Source organism: Nesoenas mayeri (assembly GCF_963082525.1).
Source record: "Nesoenas mayeri genome assembly, chromosome: 2".
NCBI classification, from domain to species: Eukaryota; Metazoa; Chordata; class Aves; order Columbiformes; family Columbidae; genus Nesoenas; species Nesoenas mayeri.
In genome coordinates, this window is record NC_137543.1 from 8,516,745 (window position 1) to 8,536,839 (window position 20,095).

The 20,095-nt window shown below is 37.0% G+C and overlaps 1 protein-coding gene across 1 annotated transcript in view; it reads right to left on the reverse strand.

Annotated features, from left to right (window-relative positions):
* The window catches only part of KHDRBS3 (KH RNA binding domain containing, signal transduction associated 3), a gene marked incomplete at both ends in the record, with an annotated part of 90,048 nt that overhangs the window by 45,325 nt on the left and 24,628 nt on the right, over positions 1 to 20,095 (reverse strand). The window contains 3 exons of the mRNA XM_080339736.1: positions 1,853 to 1,999; positions 5,464 to 5,580; positions 16,395 to 16,513. Of these exons, the coding sequence (XP_080195862.1) occupies positions 1,853 to 1,999; positions 5,464 to 5,580; positions 16,395 to 16,513 (383 nt within the window). The remainder of the gene's footprint in view (positions 1 to 1,852; positions 2,000 to 5,463; positions 5,581 to 16,394; positions 16,514 to 20,095) is intronic.

A 20,095-nucleotide genomic window follows, 5' to 3' on the forward strand; every position in this document is an offset into this window, starting at 1 on the left:
TGCAATGATCAAAATTTGAGATGGAAAAGTGTACAACCAGTGAATGGAATTGCTCATTACTGCTGTTAAGCCAGTAGAATTAGACTGATAAAGTAGTGACCAGGCTTTGATAAGCTTACTTAATTTATGATGACATTAGGTCAATCAAGCTCAATGAAGAAAAACACCATGTGATTAAGGAGGCAGAAGAATCAGATATCTCTGTATTTCCAGTGCATGCAAAAAGCACTTTTTCAACTGAGCAGGTTTAAATCTAAAAAATGAAACAGCTGTTTGCTCACTAGGATAGCGAAGAACTCAGTTCTCCCTTATCTCTTAACAAAATCAAATAACGAATCATGTAAATACAATAACCTTCAACATTATGGCAGCCCAGCATTCCTAGAAATATTCTGTTGAGTATCCCCCACCTATAATCAGTTTGTTTGAACAGTAGTATGTTTATTTACCTCTTCATACACAAAGAAAAAAGGCATTTGGAACCTGCAGATGGAGTCATGATGTGGTGCTTGTTTCTCTATAGCAGAACATAATGCTTAGGACATTTTGGGGAGGCTTCACTGTCTTAAGGTACATCCACATTACTGTGTTATTTCACATCACGATGCCTCCTGATAATTGTTACTTACCATTCTTCGGTTCATGTCATGGAGTAGTATTGGGCCACAAGAACTAATTTTCATCCAAAAAAAAACCAGAGAAGACACTCAAGAAACAATCAACTCCAGTCACTTGAAGACTTAGTTTCATGGATATAGACTAGAGTTAGCACAAACTAAAATCCCCCAAATGCATACAGTAGTATTGTCAGGTCACCAGCACCAGCTGCTTCACCCTAAAGAACAGCTGGTCCTTCTGCTCCCAACAGGTTGTAATATCCATACAACAGGTATCCATTCCAACCCATCCTGAACACAGCTACTCTGACTATACTCAAAAAAGCTTCCTTAGCTCAGGTCTCCCACATTTCCAAGGTCTGACACTAATCAGAAAGCAATTTTCAGCAGTAAAAATAAACAGAAGTCAATGCATCTTGAGGATGCTTTGCTTTCCATGTTCAGTTATTTGATAAGCAATTAATAAAAAGGACATTCAGCAAAGAGCTAATAGAGTTAAGAGCTTTATATACAGTAAAATCACCTCAAATGCTTCAGCTTAAGAGAGCCCAGATTGTTCCAAGTAGTTGGATATTGCAAAACAATTGAGGTGATAAGCAAAAAGTAAACCTTATGCAAAAAGACATTAGAAACCCTGCAACATCAGTGTCTATACATATCCCAAACCTGGAGTACAAACTTATACTGGAAATTTATATTTTGTTTTATACATCCATACATCACAAGTTGAAGAATACACCAGAAGTATAACCCATGTATCACTAGCTTTATGAGAAAAAGTTATAAGATAAAATTGTATTGATTCTCAGCACTGAACATAACCAGGATTATGGGTGGAAACAAACTTCAAACTTATTTATTCTTAGTAAAACAGACCCTATGCTGATGCTTCAGGTGTAATAAGAACACAGAAAAGCTCTACCTTAAGCAAATGTTTCCTTATTTTAAAGATGTTTACAATTATTTGTAAACTTAAATACTTTGCACATTGCCAGTTAAGCAAGAATAAGTTGCTGGTTTACTATAGGTCATATCATAGCATCAAAGTGTATGTGGAGAGTTATGCATTCACCCAATAACTGCTATATCAGAAAGAAAAGTATTTGTAAACATGACCACTACTTGCACAAGTAAAGGAAATTAAGCAACGTGACCTGACCAATATCATACACTTAGTTTCATAGAAAATTTCTTAAGACTACCAAAATTCCTGTTAAAAAAATTAAAATACTAACAGGGATGAGAAACTTCTTGATCTCTTCCAACGCATGTCCCATTCTGGCATAGGCTTCAGCTGGTGGAGCAAATACTTCAATTAAAACATGCAGGTCATCATTTAGGTGGAAGTACTTTGCCTCTCCACTTTTTCTCAGCTCTTCCTCCTAGAAGGTAAGAAAGAAGATTTGTTGTTGTTTCTTTTTCTTTATGTTTTTTCCCACCTTCTTATTTTAAACATATTATAATGGAAGTGTTAAAGCTGCCTCAGGCATTTGCACAGTGTTTCCTCACATAGAAACACACTTTTCTAATACACTTCAAACCAATCATATTGCTAAGATAGAGTATTATCAGTTTGCTTATCAACACTAAGTTAACAGTAAAACAAAATAGGACCCATCAGCTCCTGCTCACATACAGAAAGCACAAGGGGAAATATTTCCAGGAGTTTTGCCAAGTGCACCAGTTTCATGTAGAAGACACTAAGAAACATAAGTGAACTTGAAATCTCTTCTCAGAAGTCTTTAGAAACAGGTTTGATTTAATATTCCACAGGAGCAAAATCCTTTTACCAATATTATTTCATTCTTATTATTACCACACAGCTCAGATATTTGTTTATTTTCTGTTCTCACTGAGATTTCTATCCCAGGAGTACAACCTTCACAGAACTGTGCTATTTGGAGATGAAAACTAATTCAGTGTATAAGCCAAGGGAGAAGGACATTACAGGAAAAAAAAATAGTTCACTAGTTATTTTGGAACAGTTTATTTCTTTTGTTCTGCTTTACCCAACCTACTTCAACATGATGGGAAAGCTGTGATTCCAGGTTTCAGTATAAGTTGGGGAAAGACCTATTAGAGAGCAGTGTAGGGGAAAGGGACCTGGGGGTCCTGGGGGACAGCAGGATGACCATGAGCCAGCACTGGGCCCTTGTGGCCAGGAAGGCCAATGGCATCCTGGGGTGTATTAGAAGGGAGTGGTCAGTAGGTCAGAGAGGTTCTCCTGCCCCTCTACTCTGCCCTGGGGAGACCACACCTGGAATATTTTGTCCAGTTCTAGGCCCCTCAGTTCCAGCAGGACAGGGAACTGCTGGAGAGAGTCCAGCGCAGGGCAACAAAGATGCTGAAGGGAGTGGAGCATCTCCCATGTGAGGAAAGGCTGAGGGAGCTGGGGCTCTGGAGCTGGACAAGAGGACACTGAGAGGTGACCTCATTAATATTTACAACTATATAAAGGGTGAGTGTCAGGAGGATGGAGCCAGGCTCTTCTCTGTGACAACCAGCGGTAGGACAAGGGGTAATAGGTTCAAACTGGAACACAAAAGGTTCCATTTAAATATGAAAAGAAACTTATTCTCAGTGAGGGTGGCAGAGCACTGGAACAGGCTGCCCAGGGAGGTTGTGGAGTCTCCTCTGCAGACATTCAAACCTGCCTGGACACCTTCCTGTGTAACCTCATCTGGGTGTTCCTGCTCTGGCAGGGGGATTGGACTGGATGAGCTTTTGAGGTCCCTTCCAATCCCTGACATTCTGTGATTCTGTGATTTCAATGGAGTGGAATACACCTCAGTTCTCTCAGATCAGCTCTCCACCCCTCTCATGTGTTAGACTGGTACATTCCAAGAGAATAAGACATCATTAAAAATAATTTCTCATTGTATCACCAGATAATATTAAAATCCTAACAGTTCTGCTATCTAAAAAACAAAGCCCTAATAATTCCCCCCTTGCTTATTGTGTCTAGCGAACACCAGGTATCTTAATCCTTTAGTTTATTAAAAATAGACAGTTCCAGTGATACCCAAATAGGTATATACAAGCTATTCCAGCTGTATTATTCCAACCCAACTACATCCTCTTCATGTTCCTTTTTAAAAGCCCAACCAGACCCTCAAAGACAGGAACCTTCCTGTTTCTGAACACAAAGATCAATTGTATTCAAGTTTTCTGTGGAAGAAAAAAAGCTTTCCAACTTTTAACAACATATTTGCCACTTAATTTAAAAACAAAAAATTACTTACAGTTCTGGCTAACATCTCAATTAAAAAAAAGCCAAAAATTTAAACAAAGCATTACCAAAGGAAACAAGAGAAGTTCAAATTAGTCAAATGTAAACCTTTAAGATTCTTCCCCAGGATTCTGAGATTCAAGTTGGAATCTGAACTTTCCAGCTTGAGCTTCTGCTTTTAATAAAACAAACTTTAATACTGCAGAGCCATTAGAAAAACTCAGGGGACTTCCTACTCCGTGACACATTGTATTTTGATACAGAAACATGTAATCCAGCAACAGAACATTGTCAGTTTGACACATTGCACAAGAACTAAGAAAGTTCACCAAGCGTCATTTAAAACAGTATTTGGAGGTTTACTTTGGCATCCTGGTTTAGTAGCAAATTTAGCTCATATTCTTAGGTTTTCTACCTCTAGTCAAACTGTGTCATATTTCAAGTCTGCAGATTTTCATAACTGTGCAGCATTTAAATCTTAGGGTTGCATTGTCTGTATTATGTATTACATAACAGCTCTCATTCAAATAATCTATTTCATATCTTCAAGTCTTTATAATTTCATAAACCTAAGTTATATTTCTGTGAGTTCTATTTAATAAATATTTTCAAGAAGGAATTAAAAGAGCTAACTTTTGAGTTGTGCACAGAATGAAGTCATTTACAGGCTCTGATCAAGTTCTTGATAAATACTCTATAAATCACATAATACACATTTTACTGGTGGAAAAATGGGCTGAAAGATATATAGTTTAGGAAATTCAGTAGCTAGCCCTCTACATCACTGTTCCATATATGTGTCATTATCAATCTTTATAGCACGCAGTATTTTTAAGTCTCAGATTACGTAACCGCAGAAAGGTTTCACTGGAGGCCTATAAAGCATGTTATGCTACAGGCAAGAAATATGTTCAGTGTTTTAATTTGTATCATTAGGAATGCTCCAATTAAAAAACACAGCTTACCAGACAGGTGACATCTCCTCACTGATGTACCATTATCTGCTACACATTTAGCCAGATAGTAAAGAATGAAAGTGATTAGTAAAAGTACCTATCAAGCTAAAGGTCTTTTCTGCTGTCTGCTTGGGCTCTTGCAATGGATACATCCACTATAACCAAATATTTCCCATAGAAGTAATCACCATTTGTCAAATGCTTAAGCTGTGTATGTCATCCTCAGAGCTCTGAGTTCTTTTCTAGTTGTAGTTTATTTTTCTCTTTGCCTGGAAATGTTATTAACATTGAAACTGAATATCATTTAAGTGTTATTTTATGTGTAAATGTTTGGATCTAGAAGTCACATTCCTCTAAGCACTCATGTTCACTTGCGCATTACAAGCTGCACAAGATCAATCCAGAACATGTCACTGGTAATTCCCACTTACATCCCCAAGAACTGTAGTTTGCGGGGGTAATGAAGTACAACTCATGGTGGCCTCAAAACACTCATAGTGAGAAGACTCCTTAGAGAAAAGAGACTCCACCTGAACCTAACCGATACCAGGATATCCTCTTATTTTCTCCTTAATTTATCATGTTGCTTCTCCGAAGTCTTTAGGAAAAAAAAACTTAAAAGTAGGTATCAAACACTTTCATCAGCATCCTCAGTTCTTACCTTGGTCTTGTCCCTCATAGAACCTTTTCCCAAAATAGACATTTTTGTCAATGTTTCTTCCTGTAAGCGCTTTAGAGAATTGCCACGGGGACCCAAAAGTTTTCCCACAAAGTTGAACTGCAAGAAAATAAAAATATTAAGCTCACTGGATTTTTAAGCACAAATGAACACCCAAAACAGAATATTTTGATTAAATAACTTTTGTTCTAGGTGCAAACCAGTATTAGACCATAAACTACACAGTCATTAAGTACAAATGTGTAGGACACATCAGTGGCTCCATCAGGTAACAACAGAAACACAGAAGTATCTGAACTCAAAGAACTCATAGTATAAAGAGAACTCTGAATTTATAACACTGAGAACAGATGTGCTCAAACTGCAATTCAATTTTCAATTGTTACCAGGTACATAAAACCATAAAAACAAAGCTGGCAGCAATCTCTGATACAATGATAAGCAACCGAAGCTCTGAAAAAAAAAAGATCTTAATTGCCTTATCCTGCCTTGAAGACTGATGAAGTAATACAGCAACTCATTAAGTATACCCTAAACAAACACAGAAACAAGCAGGGAATTAAATCCAGAGAACATAAGCATATAAATCCAGTTCCAAACCAGAATCAACATTCAAGATCTTCCCAACTACCACTCAACTCCCATTATCACTCAAGTTTAACAAAACCAGTTGAGGTCCATAACCATGGTATCACACATTTAAGATAACTTGGGAGAAGTGGTGAGCCACAAGAAGGAAGGAAAAAAAACACCATTTCCAGTTATAGAAAACACCAAAACATATTCCTGGTGCTCTTTTAGCCCAGAAGGTGCCTCAGAGGGAAGGCAGGCTAAAGGAAACAAGTATCAAAAACCCATTCATAACGGAAAACAAAAAAGGTAGAATCCACCTATTGCCACTTCAATGACACAGAGCTGGATTTATTAAAGCTGGATGTGAAAGTTCTTATAAGCACTGCTCCACAGAGCATATTTTCAGTAGTCCACTTCTGTATATCATGGAATCATTTTGGTTGGAGGAAACCCTCAATATTCAGTCCAACTGTTAACCTAACTCTGGCACTAAACCAAGTCCCTAAGAACCTGATCTACGCATCTTTTAACACCTCCAGGGATGGCAAATCACTGCACTGTATTTTGGAAAGTATACAATATTTGAAGGAGAATTAAAGACTTGAGGATTCACAAATCACAAGAGCAGGAAAATACAAGCTACACTTGGAAGTTGGTATAGAACGCTGTAAACATTTCCTGAAAGCAGTAATTTATTCCTGTATTGGATTTATGTGGCAAGGTTTTGGTAGCAGGAGCCTGCAGGGGTGACCTTCTGTGAACAGATGCCAGAAGCTGCTCCCATGTTGGGTAGAGCCAACTCCAAGGCAAATCCACCACTGCCCAAAGCTGAGCCCATCAGTGACACAGCATCGATGGGGCAACACATTTAACAAGAGGCAAAAACACGGTTGAGACAAGTGAGAAAATGTGAGGAAAAACAGCCCTGCAGACACCAAGGTCAGTGAAGAAGGGGGAGCAGGTTTTAGTTCTCTTATTTCTATCACTATTACAACCAAAAATAAATACTGCATTAATTTAGAGATTTTCCATTTACAGTAAAGTATGCTGGAATTATATCATAATGTTGAGTATGCACATTCTGATAGAGTCGAAATTTCTAGCAGTAACCTGAGTTAAAATATCCAGAAGAAGTTTTATTCAATTTTTGTATTTAACTATGCAATGCATGGCTCTGAATATCACTTCCTAACTGGAACAAACAACTACCAGGCAATTAAAATACAAACTACAAATCATAACAAATGGAAGTGCATAGCTGCAACAAAAGTGAAATGCAATTTGTATGTAATCAAAGCAACTAAAGGGCTTTGGTGCTCAGAGAAAACTTGGGTGTTCCAAAGCACATTTGTTTACTCCAGCTGTATTGTTTAATTAAAGCCGAATAGTCTAATATGTTGTGTATATCTAAAACTTGACCTACAAAACTTTAATACTACCAAAAGTTGTTGTCTTCTGGAAACAACAAAAAATCTCTAATGTTGAAGCTGGACACAAGCAGCTGCACAGATGACATGATCTAGACAACACATTTAATGAACGTGAAAATGTATTAGCTGTATCCTGAGATCCACTGAACTATTCTTTCCTGTGCACTGAGGCTCCAAATATTAGATCTGACAAGTCTGAAGCATGAGAAGCCTGCACTGCAAGTCTGAAATTCTGCTGATTTGAAAGCACAGTACATCAAGATGTAGCTTAAAAACAAGACAAACACTGAAGGTTACTAAAAAAAATGGCTTACAATGCAGTCCTCAAGCCTTTTTGCTCATACATAACAAAGCTAAAAAGCTTTGGAACAATTCAGTTGATTATTCCATAAATAAAACCCTTTTATGATATTGAATTAATCTTCTCAGTAGAAAAATAGATTTACTTTTGAACAGGTACTGGCTTTCATTTGAACTATTGGTTTCTCCCTTTTACATCAAATTGGAAACACCTGATTAGCAAATGCTTAGTTTGAAATATTTCATACAGAAACACTCCAATAGATAACAACCACAGTTGTTATCATCATTTACACACTTTATCCCCAGCAGTCAAGGAGCAGAAGGACTCAAACCTAAAGGTACAGAAGTGTCACACACTAAGACAAGTTCTCATTAAAAAAATTAACAAATCAAGCCTATCTCATAATGAAACAGAAGCAAATAAGCCTGGTAGATCCAAGTTAGCTCTTACACAACACAGCTCATGTACACGTTTCATGGACACTTCCATTCCTAGAATTTATTTGCTCAAGAACACAAGAATAAAAAACAAATTCAGGTGTAGCATTAAACTTAAGTTTATAAACCACCTCTGGATTAGAGTCACTGGATAGTAACAGGAAGACAGAGCAGCTCTCTGCAAGTCGGACCAGGCACATCCACTAGGTCTGGCTCAAAATCAGACACACCAGGGTCATCTCTTGTCTCATCCTTCCCCCTGGTACAGAACAATCACATCCAAACTGCCATATATCACCAGAATTGTCCTCAAGTTCACCAGCTCCAGCTTAACATTGTATTAAAGCAGCCGCGCTGCTTTCCAGCACAACATGGCCTGGAAGCTCTTCTCATATGTATTGTCTCTACATTAAGACAGCTTCTGATGTCTTATGTAAGAATCAGGATATTATGGATATCAGTATAGAAAACAGGTGATAAATTCCCCAACTCAAAGTTGCTCCTGGACCAGCTCTGAAGGATACACTCAATAGGTACCTCAAACAACTACAACAAAACAGTCAAGGCATCTTTGCAAAACCAGTACCAAGATACAGATTGACAGACAACTGAAGATGGGAAAAAATATTTCAGTTCAAGGCAAACAACACCCCAGCAGGGATAAATGGTACCCTCTACAGTCTTACATCATTAGAAAGTATCACCAGATGTGCGCTGGTTTAAGGAAAAAGAGGCAAGATTTACAAGATGGTCTTGTTTCCTAAAATGTCTGAACACTGAAAGCACATTCCCCTATATTTACACCTCAGGTTTACTCTGTGCATAAAGATACACCATGAAGTGCAACTGCTGCTTCTCAAGTTCCTCAGACATGGGATTCCATCCCTTGGTGATGGTGTTCACTAGCACACAAGTATTAGTTAATTATACTGAAAGTATGTATTTGTTTCCCTTTCACAGATTATCCTAAACTGCTGTGTAACTACAAAATCTCCAATTTAAAACACATCCATAGAAAAAAGTTACAGAAAAACAGAAAAATGAATCAATAATCAGGTTTTTGCTTGAAAATTGTTTCCTCTAGATATTCATAAATCATCGTTTTAAGCAGCATTTCTGCAGATATAGTACAATGGAGATTATGGACATCACTGTCTAACACTTGTTTTGTCAGAATCTCCAAATCAAAATACAGCTTTAACAGTTATTTGGAGATTTATTTCCTTACCAGATCACTGCTTGAAAATAGTCCCTGAAAACAGTTCTGCAGAAAATAAAGCTACAAACAGCACACAGTGAGACATTGTTTTCGTAAGCATTTGATCTACTATCTGGATTTCAGCAAAAAAAGGAATTAATGCCAATGCTACAGAGTTTTAAAACATATATATTACAGGAAGGGGGATATAATAGAAGAAGTAATCTTTGTTTATCCCCACCAAGACAAGCCTCCTGAGAATGGTTCATCCAGCTTAAAATACTTAGTGAAAATATAAACGCTTGACCAAATGTTTTCCTGTAAAGCTCTAAGCAAGCTATTCTCTTTAAAGCCATAGAGAGCTTTCTTGGCATATTAGTTTTCTGCAATGGTGACAGGGTCACTAGAAAAAAATATAGTTAAATTACAGCACACTTTGTCTCATAGTGACCTGAAACCAGGAAATCTTCAAGACTTTTCTTACTCAATAAAATAAGGTTTCTACAGAAAGGTAAATAAGTCAAGCATCTGCTTTATACCACAAACTATTCTCTCCTTCACGCAACACAGTAATAGGTATTTAAACATTTATTCACAAAAGAAAGCTTGGTTAATTACTATAAAGTTGGTGAAAATTCTTGATATTACATTTGATGCTTGTTCCTTCATGTCACAGCTATACAACTACATTTTCTCATTCCTACTCTAAGAAATCCTTAAAACAAAGGTATTATGAACAACTATTATTTAACTAGTCACATGATTGAAATAGTAATCTCTCCATAACTTTATGTAACAACTGCAGATATATTGTATATGACAATGGCATTTTAAAAAAGATACTTTCACTTTAAATTTTGAGCTAAAAGGCTTAAACTTATACTAGTCCCATAAGTTAGTACCTTTGAGAGTATATATTTAAGGTATCACTTCAGGGAACACAACACAGACCATGTCTTACCAACTTCTGAGATTAACCTGGTATTTAAGTGTAAATCTAAGAGCAATTCTGAAAATGGTAGCCTGTCACAAAACGGAAATAATTGTTCCCATAGTTTTGATCCATCTCATGGAAAGCCATCATCAATTCCATTTATCACCCATGGAAGCTATTTTTCCTCCAGATTCAGAACACTTGAGTTCATTAAACTGTCAAAGCAAAATCAGATTTCTGAGACTAAACTACTTCATAATGCATATTCATTCAATGTGTGGGAGGAGGGTAACTCCCTCCTGCCTCATTTGGACATATCTAAGCTATTAATACACAACACCTTGCGCACATTCTGGCATTTCATAGCAGCGTTAGGACAGATGAAGAAAGACTCTACCAAGACAACCACATCATGACCTTCCAGGCCAGCTCACTTTTTCTGCCTTTAAGTCTGCACAAGTCTGAAGATTATTTTCAAGCATGAAATGCAACAGAACTACAGGTTTAAGGGTCACATTTTCACGCTTGACCTAAACTCGGCTGAGGTATTCAGCTGATCAAATAGCAAAGTGAATTAAATCACGCTGAACTCCATTACCTAAGCTGACACAATCTCATTCCACTAACTGCAGTTTAGACATCCAGCATTCACATGGACTCCTACACACACGTAACTTGATTTAGAACTGAGTCTTACCTCAAGAACTTTGCCTTTTTCCTATAAGGTCACAGCTAAGCCCTCTCCTCTCTAATCCTTGCTTGTAGCACATCCCAGTTACAATAGGATTGCAGAGACAGCATTACCAAAGCATATTCAGACCTCACCTAAATACCTTAAATTAATTTCCATATCACAGCAATTCAGACTTCTCAGGAATCTGTACAGCTGGACCAACCTGAAAAAATTGTAACAAGATCGTATATAATTGGATTTTGAAAAGACTTGACTGGACCTGCAATCTACAGAAAAGTTTCCACAAAATTTTAAGACTTATCATATCAAAAGATTCAAGAGTTTTTTGTTTGTATAGGAGCCTGTAAAGAAAACAAATGAAATGTAGAAATTAAGAAGTTGAAATGTACAACGAGCCTCAAGCAGAAACCAAACTTAACTCCTCAGACTAACTATCTTGACAAATTATTTCATAACGCAGTCAAAATTAAGGCTGTCTTCATTCTTCTATCACTCTCTATCAAGGTCCAGGCATGGAAAAAAATGAAAACACATTTAGGCCAACTAGCTCTACTGTGAGATATTAAGCCTGTTAACATTGCCAAGGTCTGAGCAAGACAAGAGGTCCCAGCTGAAGTATATAAACATACAGCACCACAGAAACAACCAAGAGCTGTGTGGTAGAAGGCAAGCGAAGCACATCAACATAGCAACAACTATTTCTACAGTAAGAGAGAGACCAGAAACTCAAGGTTCTTTTCAGGGAAAGCAAAACAGCTCAAAGAAGTGAAATACCCACTTTTGAACCTGAAATCTAACAGATTCTTTTGCAATAGAAACCCAGCTGCTCTACACCCGCTTTCTGCTGCAGTTCACCTGTCACCTTCCAGGGCCAGCAGAGGTAATGAGGCTGAATTTGCGCAGCATTCAGCTACAAGGACATACCTGACACAACAGGTAATGTGAGCAGGTGTTACAATGCAGGCTGATGGGATCAGAGCTGGGGCTGCCTGACCCTTGTTGTGGCCATTATGATTTATTCAAGGAGTCAGAGACATTCTAAGGAAGAAAAGGGCAAAGAAATACTTAAAGGAAATTTAGTTAAACCTGTGTGAGCAGGGTTAGCACACTGGTAGAGCTGTTTTGGTCCAGAGATTTCATTTATCAAATAAATTATGATTGATATCTCATTAATCTTATTGATATACCTAAACAGCTGAGGCATCTTGGCTTGCCAGAGTCACTGGCCAATGTAAGGAAAGGAATAGTTTCTGCTAGCAAAATTACTTATACTGTATCATTTTCGGCTATAAAGATGAAGGGACTAGAGCATCTTTCTTACAAGGAGGGTCTGAGAGAGCTGGGTCTGTTCAGCCTGGAGAACAGAAGCTGAGAGGGGATCTCAATGTTTATAGGGTGGGTGGGTGTCACGAGGATGGACCAGACTGTTCACTGTTGCCCAACAACAGGATGAGGGGCAGCGGGCACAGACTGAAGCACAGGAGGTTCCATCTGAATATGAGGAGAAACTTCTTTACTTTGAGGTGCCAGAGCCTGGAACAGGCTGCCCAGAGAGGTTGTGGAGTCTCCTTGTCTGGAGACATTCAAACCCACCTGGACACATTCCTATGTGATCTGCTCTGGTGAACCTGCTTTATGAGGTGGGTTGGACTGAGTGATCTCCAGAGGTCCCTTCCAACCCCAAGCATTCTGCGATTCTGTGATTCATAGTTAATTTTCAGATATTAAACCCTGTTAAGGATTTAATAACTTTGTTTTTTTGATGCTGTTTAAAAGCAGAATCATTTATTTGGGGAAGCACTACTCTGTTCATAAATTTGAAACAAACTTAAGTTTTTTTCTGCACCACGTTCTGGATACTCAGGTTTTCCAGATTTAACCCAAACTGGTACAGCAATGCCAGTTTCACAGATTTATCAACTATTGTAGTGACTTGGTCAGCTTGAAACCACAGATTCTCAGTCCACCAGCACCAAAGAACTACACCTCCTGAAAGACTGGAGGTATCTTTTTGTTCAGGATCTTACACAATAGTGTGGACTGCAGGCACATAAAAGCAGATACCAGTTTGCTAGGAGAACTGCTCTAAATTCAATATTCACATGCAGAAGAGCTTTTTACACAGATTTCATCCATATTTAAATCTTAAGTTTCATCCTCAAAGCATTTTTTACCAATCCTGATCAGTAAGAAGGAGAAAACTGCTCATAAATCAGAACCAAATCTTTTAACCATTTATTTTGAGGAACTATCACTTGGCATCTTCTACAAATGACACTTTGCACTATTTGCACTAACACCTCTTGTAGGCAAAGTGGTCTAGAAAACTACATATATGCACAGAAAATCATACTACAGGGGCATAAAGCATTTAAGTGAAGCATCGTTTCAGGTTTTATAAGCACTATGTAATACCTTCTGTTTAAGTTCTGCAGAATAAGAATATACAATATGTACACTCTAAACACAAGAAACCAAGATGACTGAACTTCATATGTACCCCAAAAAGATTTCACAAGTCATCCCTAATTTGAGCCCTCCTATGAACACACCTAACAGGAAGAGGATTAGTCTCCTGAGCAAACATTATGACACAAAAAGCCTTTGTTCCTCTGCATAGAAATATTCAAAATTCATGTCACTGCAGACTATGGTGTGCCAGGATAATGCTCTCACTTTGTCATGTGGAAGCTCTGTCACTTTATACAATGTATTTAGATTTATTAGATGTCAGAAATAAAACCACAACCCTGATCCAAGTAAACAAGTGATACTAAACTGCAGTGACTGCTTGTGGTTTAAGGTGGGTGTTTTTCAGAGAAATTCAAGAGTAACTGTCATAAGTCTAAACTCATACTCACCTCCCAGACTATTCCTCTACAATGAGAAATTTTAATTCCTTTTGACTATATGGAATACTTAATGAGCAAGCTTTAAAATAAATATCCATCTATATGTAATAAAATGGAAGCGTCTCAGAACAACAGAGCCTACCTATGTGGGGGTAAAAATATTCTAAATAGAAAATACCTACGATTTTATTGACTTTGGCAGAAGGGTGTTTTGTTTGAGTAGATATACCAATATTCTGCTTTCTATGGAGAAAGTCCTAGTGAAGACACGGGAACTCGAATGGCATGTCCATTCTGTACAGCAGTTGTACTCTGTGCCCTCTGCATCCTGGTGTTCTAAACAGACACATACAGGATTACATCAAAGCTCTGCTGGGTTATAAACTCCAGTCTTGTTCCATAGCACATACTAGGTTTTATTCCAGCTCAAATCAAATACTGTCTCCAGAAACCAGAACAACTGAGCACACAGCAGAGCATACCTGCACATTCAAAAGATGGAGAAAGCTTTCCTACCAGCTATCCTAGATAAGAATTTCAGTGTTTAGTCCTTTAAAGAGAGCTGACACTACAAAAAGAAGCAGAAGCATCTTAAAGAGTTTCCCTTTTTAACATATATTTTGCCTTTCTTCCCCTTGAACTCAAGTATCTACATCTCAACATCTAATAGAAAAACACCCTGATTACAAACACTGACCATGTATCCTTCCCTTATATTTTACCTTCCTATGTTCGCTTGTATATAGCTTTTCCTAGTCATAAAGACAACTTTTAAGTTGGAGATCCAAAGAGGTGCTTACATATAAATGGCATGCAATCCTGAATTCAGTGAAGCAGTGTGCCATGAAACTTGGAACAGCAGTAAAGCAACCTCTGCAAGTTAGTGTCAGATACTGACAAGCATAATGGCTCAAACATTGTGGAAAAACCAATTCATTCAGCCACAGGAGACAGGACATGAGGTGAACTAGGTGATATGGTGAATTGCGATTTGCGTATCAACGACAAGCTAACAAGCCCCAGAAAAAGGCCATGTGGCTGACACAGGAGGTGAGGGACATCTTCATGAACATGGAGCTCCATCTCTGATAGGCCCAGCATGGCACTACAGGAAAAGTCAAGACCCTTTGAGATGGCCCGAGATACTTCAAGACTTCTAGTTTTTGCAATCACCCCTCAGTAACACCCACACAAAAGACCAAAGATAACACAAGGCCTATAAAGGCCCAACTTGTGCAAGCACTGGTGATGTCCACCCATCATCCTGACAACCATTCCATCCACCATTCTCACCACCTGAGCTGCACAAGACACCAGAGGATGCCACACATCACTGGATCTGAGACTACAGACCCCACCATACACAAAGCAGAGGCATAACGATGGTGAAATCTTTCTTTTCTTTCTTTCCTATACTTGTACTCTTTTGCTTTCCTCTTCATAATATAGTAGCATAAGATTCACAGCCCCATATGTGCCACAAACTTTGTTTACCAATTGAACCTACAAAAACATAAATCCTACTGCCACCAAATCATTTGCCAATTGGGTCAAGTTGCAAAATAAAAGCTTTTTCTTTACAGATCTTCAGTATTCTGTATACTGTTTTCCAACCAAGGGGACCCATGAACCCAAGTCACCTCTACCCACCACTCACACCTCTGGGTGGGGCATGACAGTTCCCAGTATAGTCTGTGAGGAAAACCCTGACAGTGTATAAAAATATATAGAAAGTCTTCCTAAAAAAGAGGGAAGGAATGAAGGAATTCCTTTCTGCCATGAGCAGAAACAGTCTTGATATCTCTAGTAGGAAGAACAACGTGTCAAATAAGTAGAGAAAATGCTAACCTGATTTTCATAACATTAACCTCAAAACTTAAAAAAAGGACCCAAAGAATAAAGTAACACAGCCTATTAAATATTTAATAAGTACTTCCAGGTAGTGATATTTTAATGCAGGATAATACTTGGTAGTAAAGAATTAAGAATTCACGGTGGCTATAGATACTAACAAAACAGTCCCTACCCCTCCCAAATAGACTGTATAATTTAGTAGTGCAGATTTAACTAACTGAAGAATAACAACAGCTGAAACTTAAGAGACTAAGAAGAAAAGTTACACAGTAAGTTACTTTAATGGTGCATTTTAAGCTGCACTTCCACCTACAATGAGAAAGTTTCAAAGCTTGGCATTAGGGCCAACTAAAATATATTTCATGCCTTTTACTACTCTGAAGTTTCAACTATCCTGAAAATGATTCATTTATCATTTGTTCTCAACATAGTATATTTAATGTGTGACAGGCACCACCTTCCTGCACACTTATTCCAATAAGAACCATTTCTACCTTAGAACTTCTATAGAACAGGTTGCAGATCAGCAACAGTAGATACTGTTAATACTGTTCTAAATGTAGCAGTTAAACTAAAGATATTAGTGGACTATCTTTTATAAGCATTTAGACTTATCAAGCATGAAAATTTGGCTTACCTTGGGGAATTGCTTCACTGGAATCAAAACTTTTTGTCCCAACTTCATATTTTTATTGATGACTACATCGATATACTTTTCTTCTTCCTTTCCTTCCCCTTTTTGGAATTTCTCAATTTCTGTTAAAGGAAAAAAGTTATTTTCTCAGTTTAATATAACAATCTAAAAGATGAGAATCTTCAAAGTCAGTAGGAATTAAAAACTTTAACACTGTATGGCATTATACACATGATACAATGTGTAACTAATAGAGATAATTAGTTACATAGGTCAACGAGGTAAACCATGTTTTGCTTTTTCAGGTTTTTTAATACTCATGTTCATATCAGCACTTTTAATTAGCATTGCAAGCATTTTAAATGCTAACTTTTAGCTTAATCCTTAGGATAAGTTTACATTTTATATGACTCAAGCATGAAAAACTGTTCTTAGATACTATCATTCATTTTTAAATTCAAAAGCTTACAGTATAGTTTAATACTAGACTATTTTATTCCTCTATACTATAACCAAAGTATACAGCTAATGGTGGTTGTCTGCAGTGCACTTATGAGCAAATGTCAAATCAATCTTTCAAAATTCCAGGAATGTGATTGACGCAAATAGACCATACCCAAAAATGTAAGATTTAGTGTTATACTAATAACAAAATGATTAGGAAGGAGATTTAGAAGTTCAAACCCAGGCTGCATGACTCATTCCAGGGATACACACAAAACTGATCCTTGATTCTAAATATTGACTCTCCAGTGTGCTTCTGAAATATTGCAGATTTCATTTCACTGGTAGGAAAACATGAGTGTGAAAGGAGAGTAAAAATGAAGCACAGCTTGAACCCTTTGCTGGGCTGGAGTCCCACATGCTGTGTTAAGCATGTTAGCACAGGACATACCAAAATTCAATCAATTTTAGAAGTGCAATGAGAGTTCTTCTGTGGACATCCAGCATTTGTCCTCCATAATCATCTTCAAATATCTCATTTTTTTCACAACAAGAAACAGCCTTCTACTCTACTTGACCAGAACAAGTTAGTGACATTTAGGAAGAGCTTGAAGATTTAGTGGTAATGTGAACTTATGCCAACAGGTAACAACTTTGAATTACCAAGAAACTGATCAAAAATATAGAAGAAAGCATCCTTTAGGTACACTTTAAAAGACAATTTAGTATGAAATTACTACTCCTGTTTTTCATTGGATATCAACACATTTCTTACTACTGAAAAAAAACTATGCACCATTAACGGCTTTGTTTAAGAAATACCAACCCCTTCCCATTTACCAGAAATGAAGATATTAACATTTTTCCTGATAACTGAAACTCCAGTCTGTTACACAAGTTTTCACTTCACTAGTGCAGAGCAGGGAATAAACAATTGCATTTTTTCAACTAGTGTTCAGTGACTGAAGAATAATCTCCAAATCCCTCAGCCCACAGGCTGGCAACAACTACCAAGGAACATATTTTAATAGATGAATCCCAGTAAAATTGGAATTCACATGCTCTTTGTAGACAACTTTATGGAGTAGAGAATTATAGGCAAATAGATGTATAGTTACATTAAAATTCATTTCCAGATGAAATTAAGACAAATGTATAGGGCATGACGTCCCTACTCAAAGCAGGTGACTGGGATTTTTTAGAAGTCAAAGTTTCCAAATAACACCTTGAGAATTAAGAGACTGGTACTATCACAACACTCAAATACAAGTAGATTACTTTTAACAGCCCTGCTCCTTGATACAAGGGTAGTTATAATAAAACTCTGATTTGTCTTGGAAAGCAAGACTAGATACTTGAAGGTTTGTATGTTTTAAGAGTGGAAAACAGAAACATGACACTGATTTTTAATGCTGCTGTTGGTATATGCTGTTAACAGTATAAATACTCAAAACTTGAAACTATGCAATGAGAAGTACGTTGTTCTTTAATAGTAAGTATCTCTTGGTGTAGAATATTGCTAAAGTTGTAATAAAAACACATTTTAATGACTGAGGCAAATGCAGTTAAAACAAAATTTAATATGATCATTTAGTATTAGTTTTAGATGTTAAAACTAGAATTTCTTCAGAAAAATCAGAAAAGCACAGTTCAACTCCATTTAAGATTAAAACAATGCACTGTGCTGTAGTATTTTGCAACAGATCAGTGCACCAAAGGTTCCTGGTAGATTGATAGAAGATCTTTAGGAGTTTTCAGTAGCTATTATTAGTGTTTAAGTAAAGGTTCTTTTATCCTGAAGTAATCCAAACTTGCAAAATAAAAGCACTTGTAATATCAAATCCCATCATGTTTTTATGAACTGGAAAAGTTAAATTTGTATTCTCTTGTTGAATCATATAGTGCTGTACACAACTGCAAAGTACAGCATGCACTGCAATCCCACTGCCCACCTCAAAACTTAATTTCCTCAGATTTTCTTTTCTAGATGCAGTAAGGAATTCTAAATCAGAACCACAAGCTGGAGTGAACAGTGGTTTCATGACCTTAGAAACTGCCAAGAAATATTACACCTAAAAATGAGTTTCATTTCAAGGAACATTCAGATGCCTCAAACAGACTTGTCAAGGTTAAAATGCACTTGAGGAGTTAAGAGCAGAGTTCTAACAATATCTCAGTAACATTCCCCAGATAAGCCAGCTGCACAAATTCCTTAAAAGATCGATACACTGGTTTTGGTATTTCCCAAATATTTTAGCTTACATCATATTTTGAATTTAGTATTTGAAGGACTTGACTGCAACAACTTGATAATTGCTAGATACACTCAATCCTATAGTTTTTGACTTACTATAAAGAAAAAATTAAAAGGTCATAGAAAGAACTTCCTTGCTCTAGTAATCACTCAACTTGAAGTGATCGAAGTAAATATTAAAATAAATCCATTTATTACTCTGAAGATCAGTTCCCCCCCCAAATAGCTACATGCTTTTCAATCATTTTAAGAGCCACCATTTCCTAATTTATCCCAACTTCCACTGTTTAATCAACTTTCCATTTGCTCAAAGCTACTCAGACCTAGAAGAAGCTGCCGATTAACTCTTAGCAAAATGGATCACAACTTTCCCCATTTGTTTTAAAGTCAAGTGACTTGTTTGTCTTCTAATAACCAGCCATAGCACTACAAAATAGAATATTTTTCTCCTTTTATGGTCCAAAGTTAATCAAACTTAAGACTTCATGCATATTTGCTGCTATCATAAGCTTTTCATTTTGAATGAACAATGTCAAGGCCACTGAATTACTGAAAATTTATCTTGTATTGAGACCATATTTTATCTCAGATATTTGTTTTTTCTTGTAATTTCATTCACTCAAACCTGAGCATGAAATAGTTAAGCATTAGAATTTTACCCATAACTGCACAGCTCATTTGGTATCTATCACATACATCAGGCTTTAGATAATTAGGGAAAAATCATGCCAAATCACACAGGAAATCCAATCAGATTTTCAAGGTCAAATGGATAGGAAGATTTGCCTTGTCTTAATCCTTAGATTACATTCAGTACTGCTTTCCTATGCGAAGCTGTGACATTTCCTAGATCAGAAGTAGTAAATAAACATGTGATTAAAGCTTCCCATAATGCTAGAGATTAAAATCCCATGTTCTCAGATCAAGGATGCAGCTAATGCAACAGTCCAGGAATTTAACCGGATGAAGTAATAACTGCATGGATTTTCTTTATATTTAATCATAG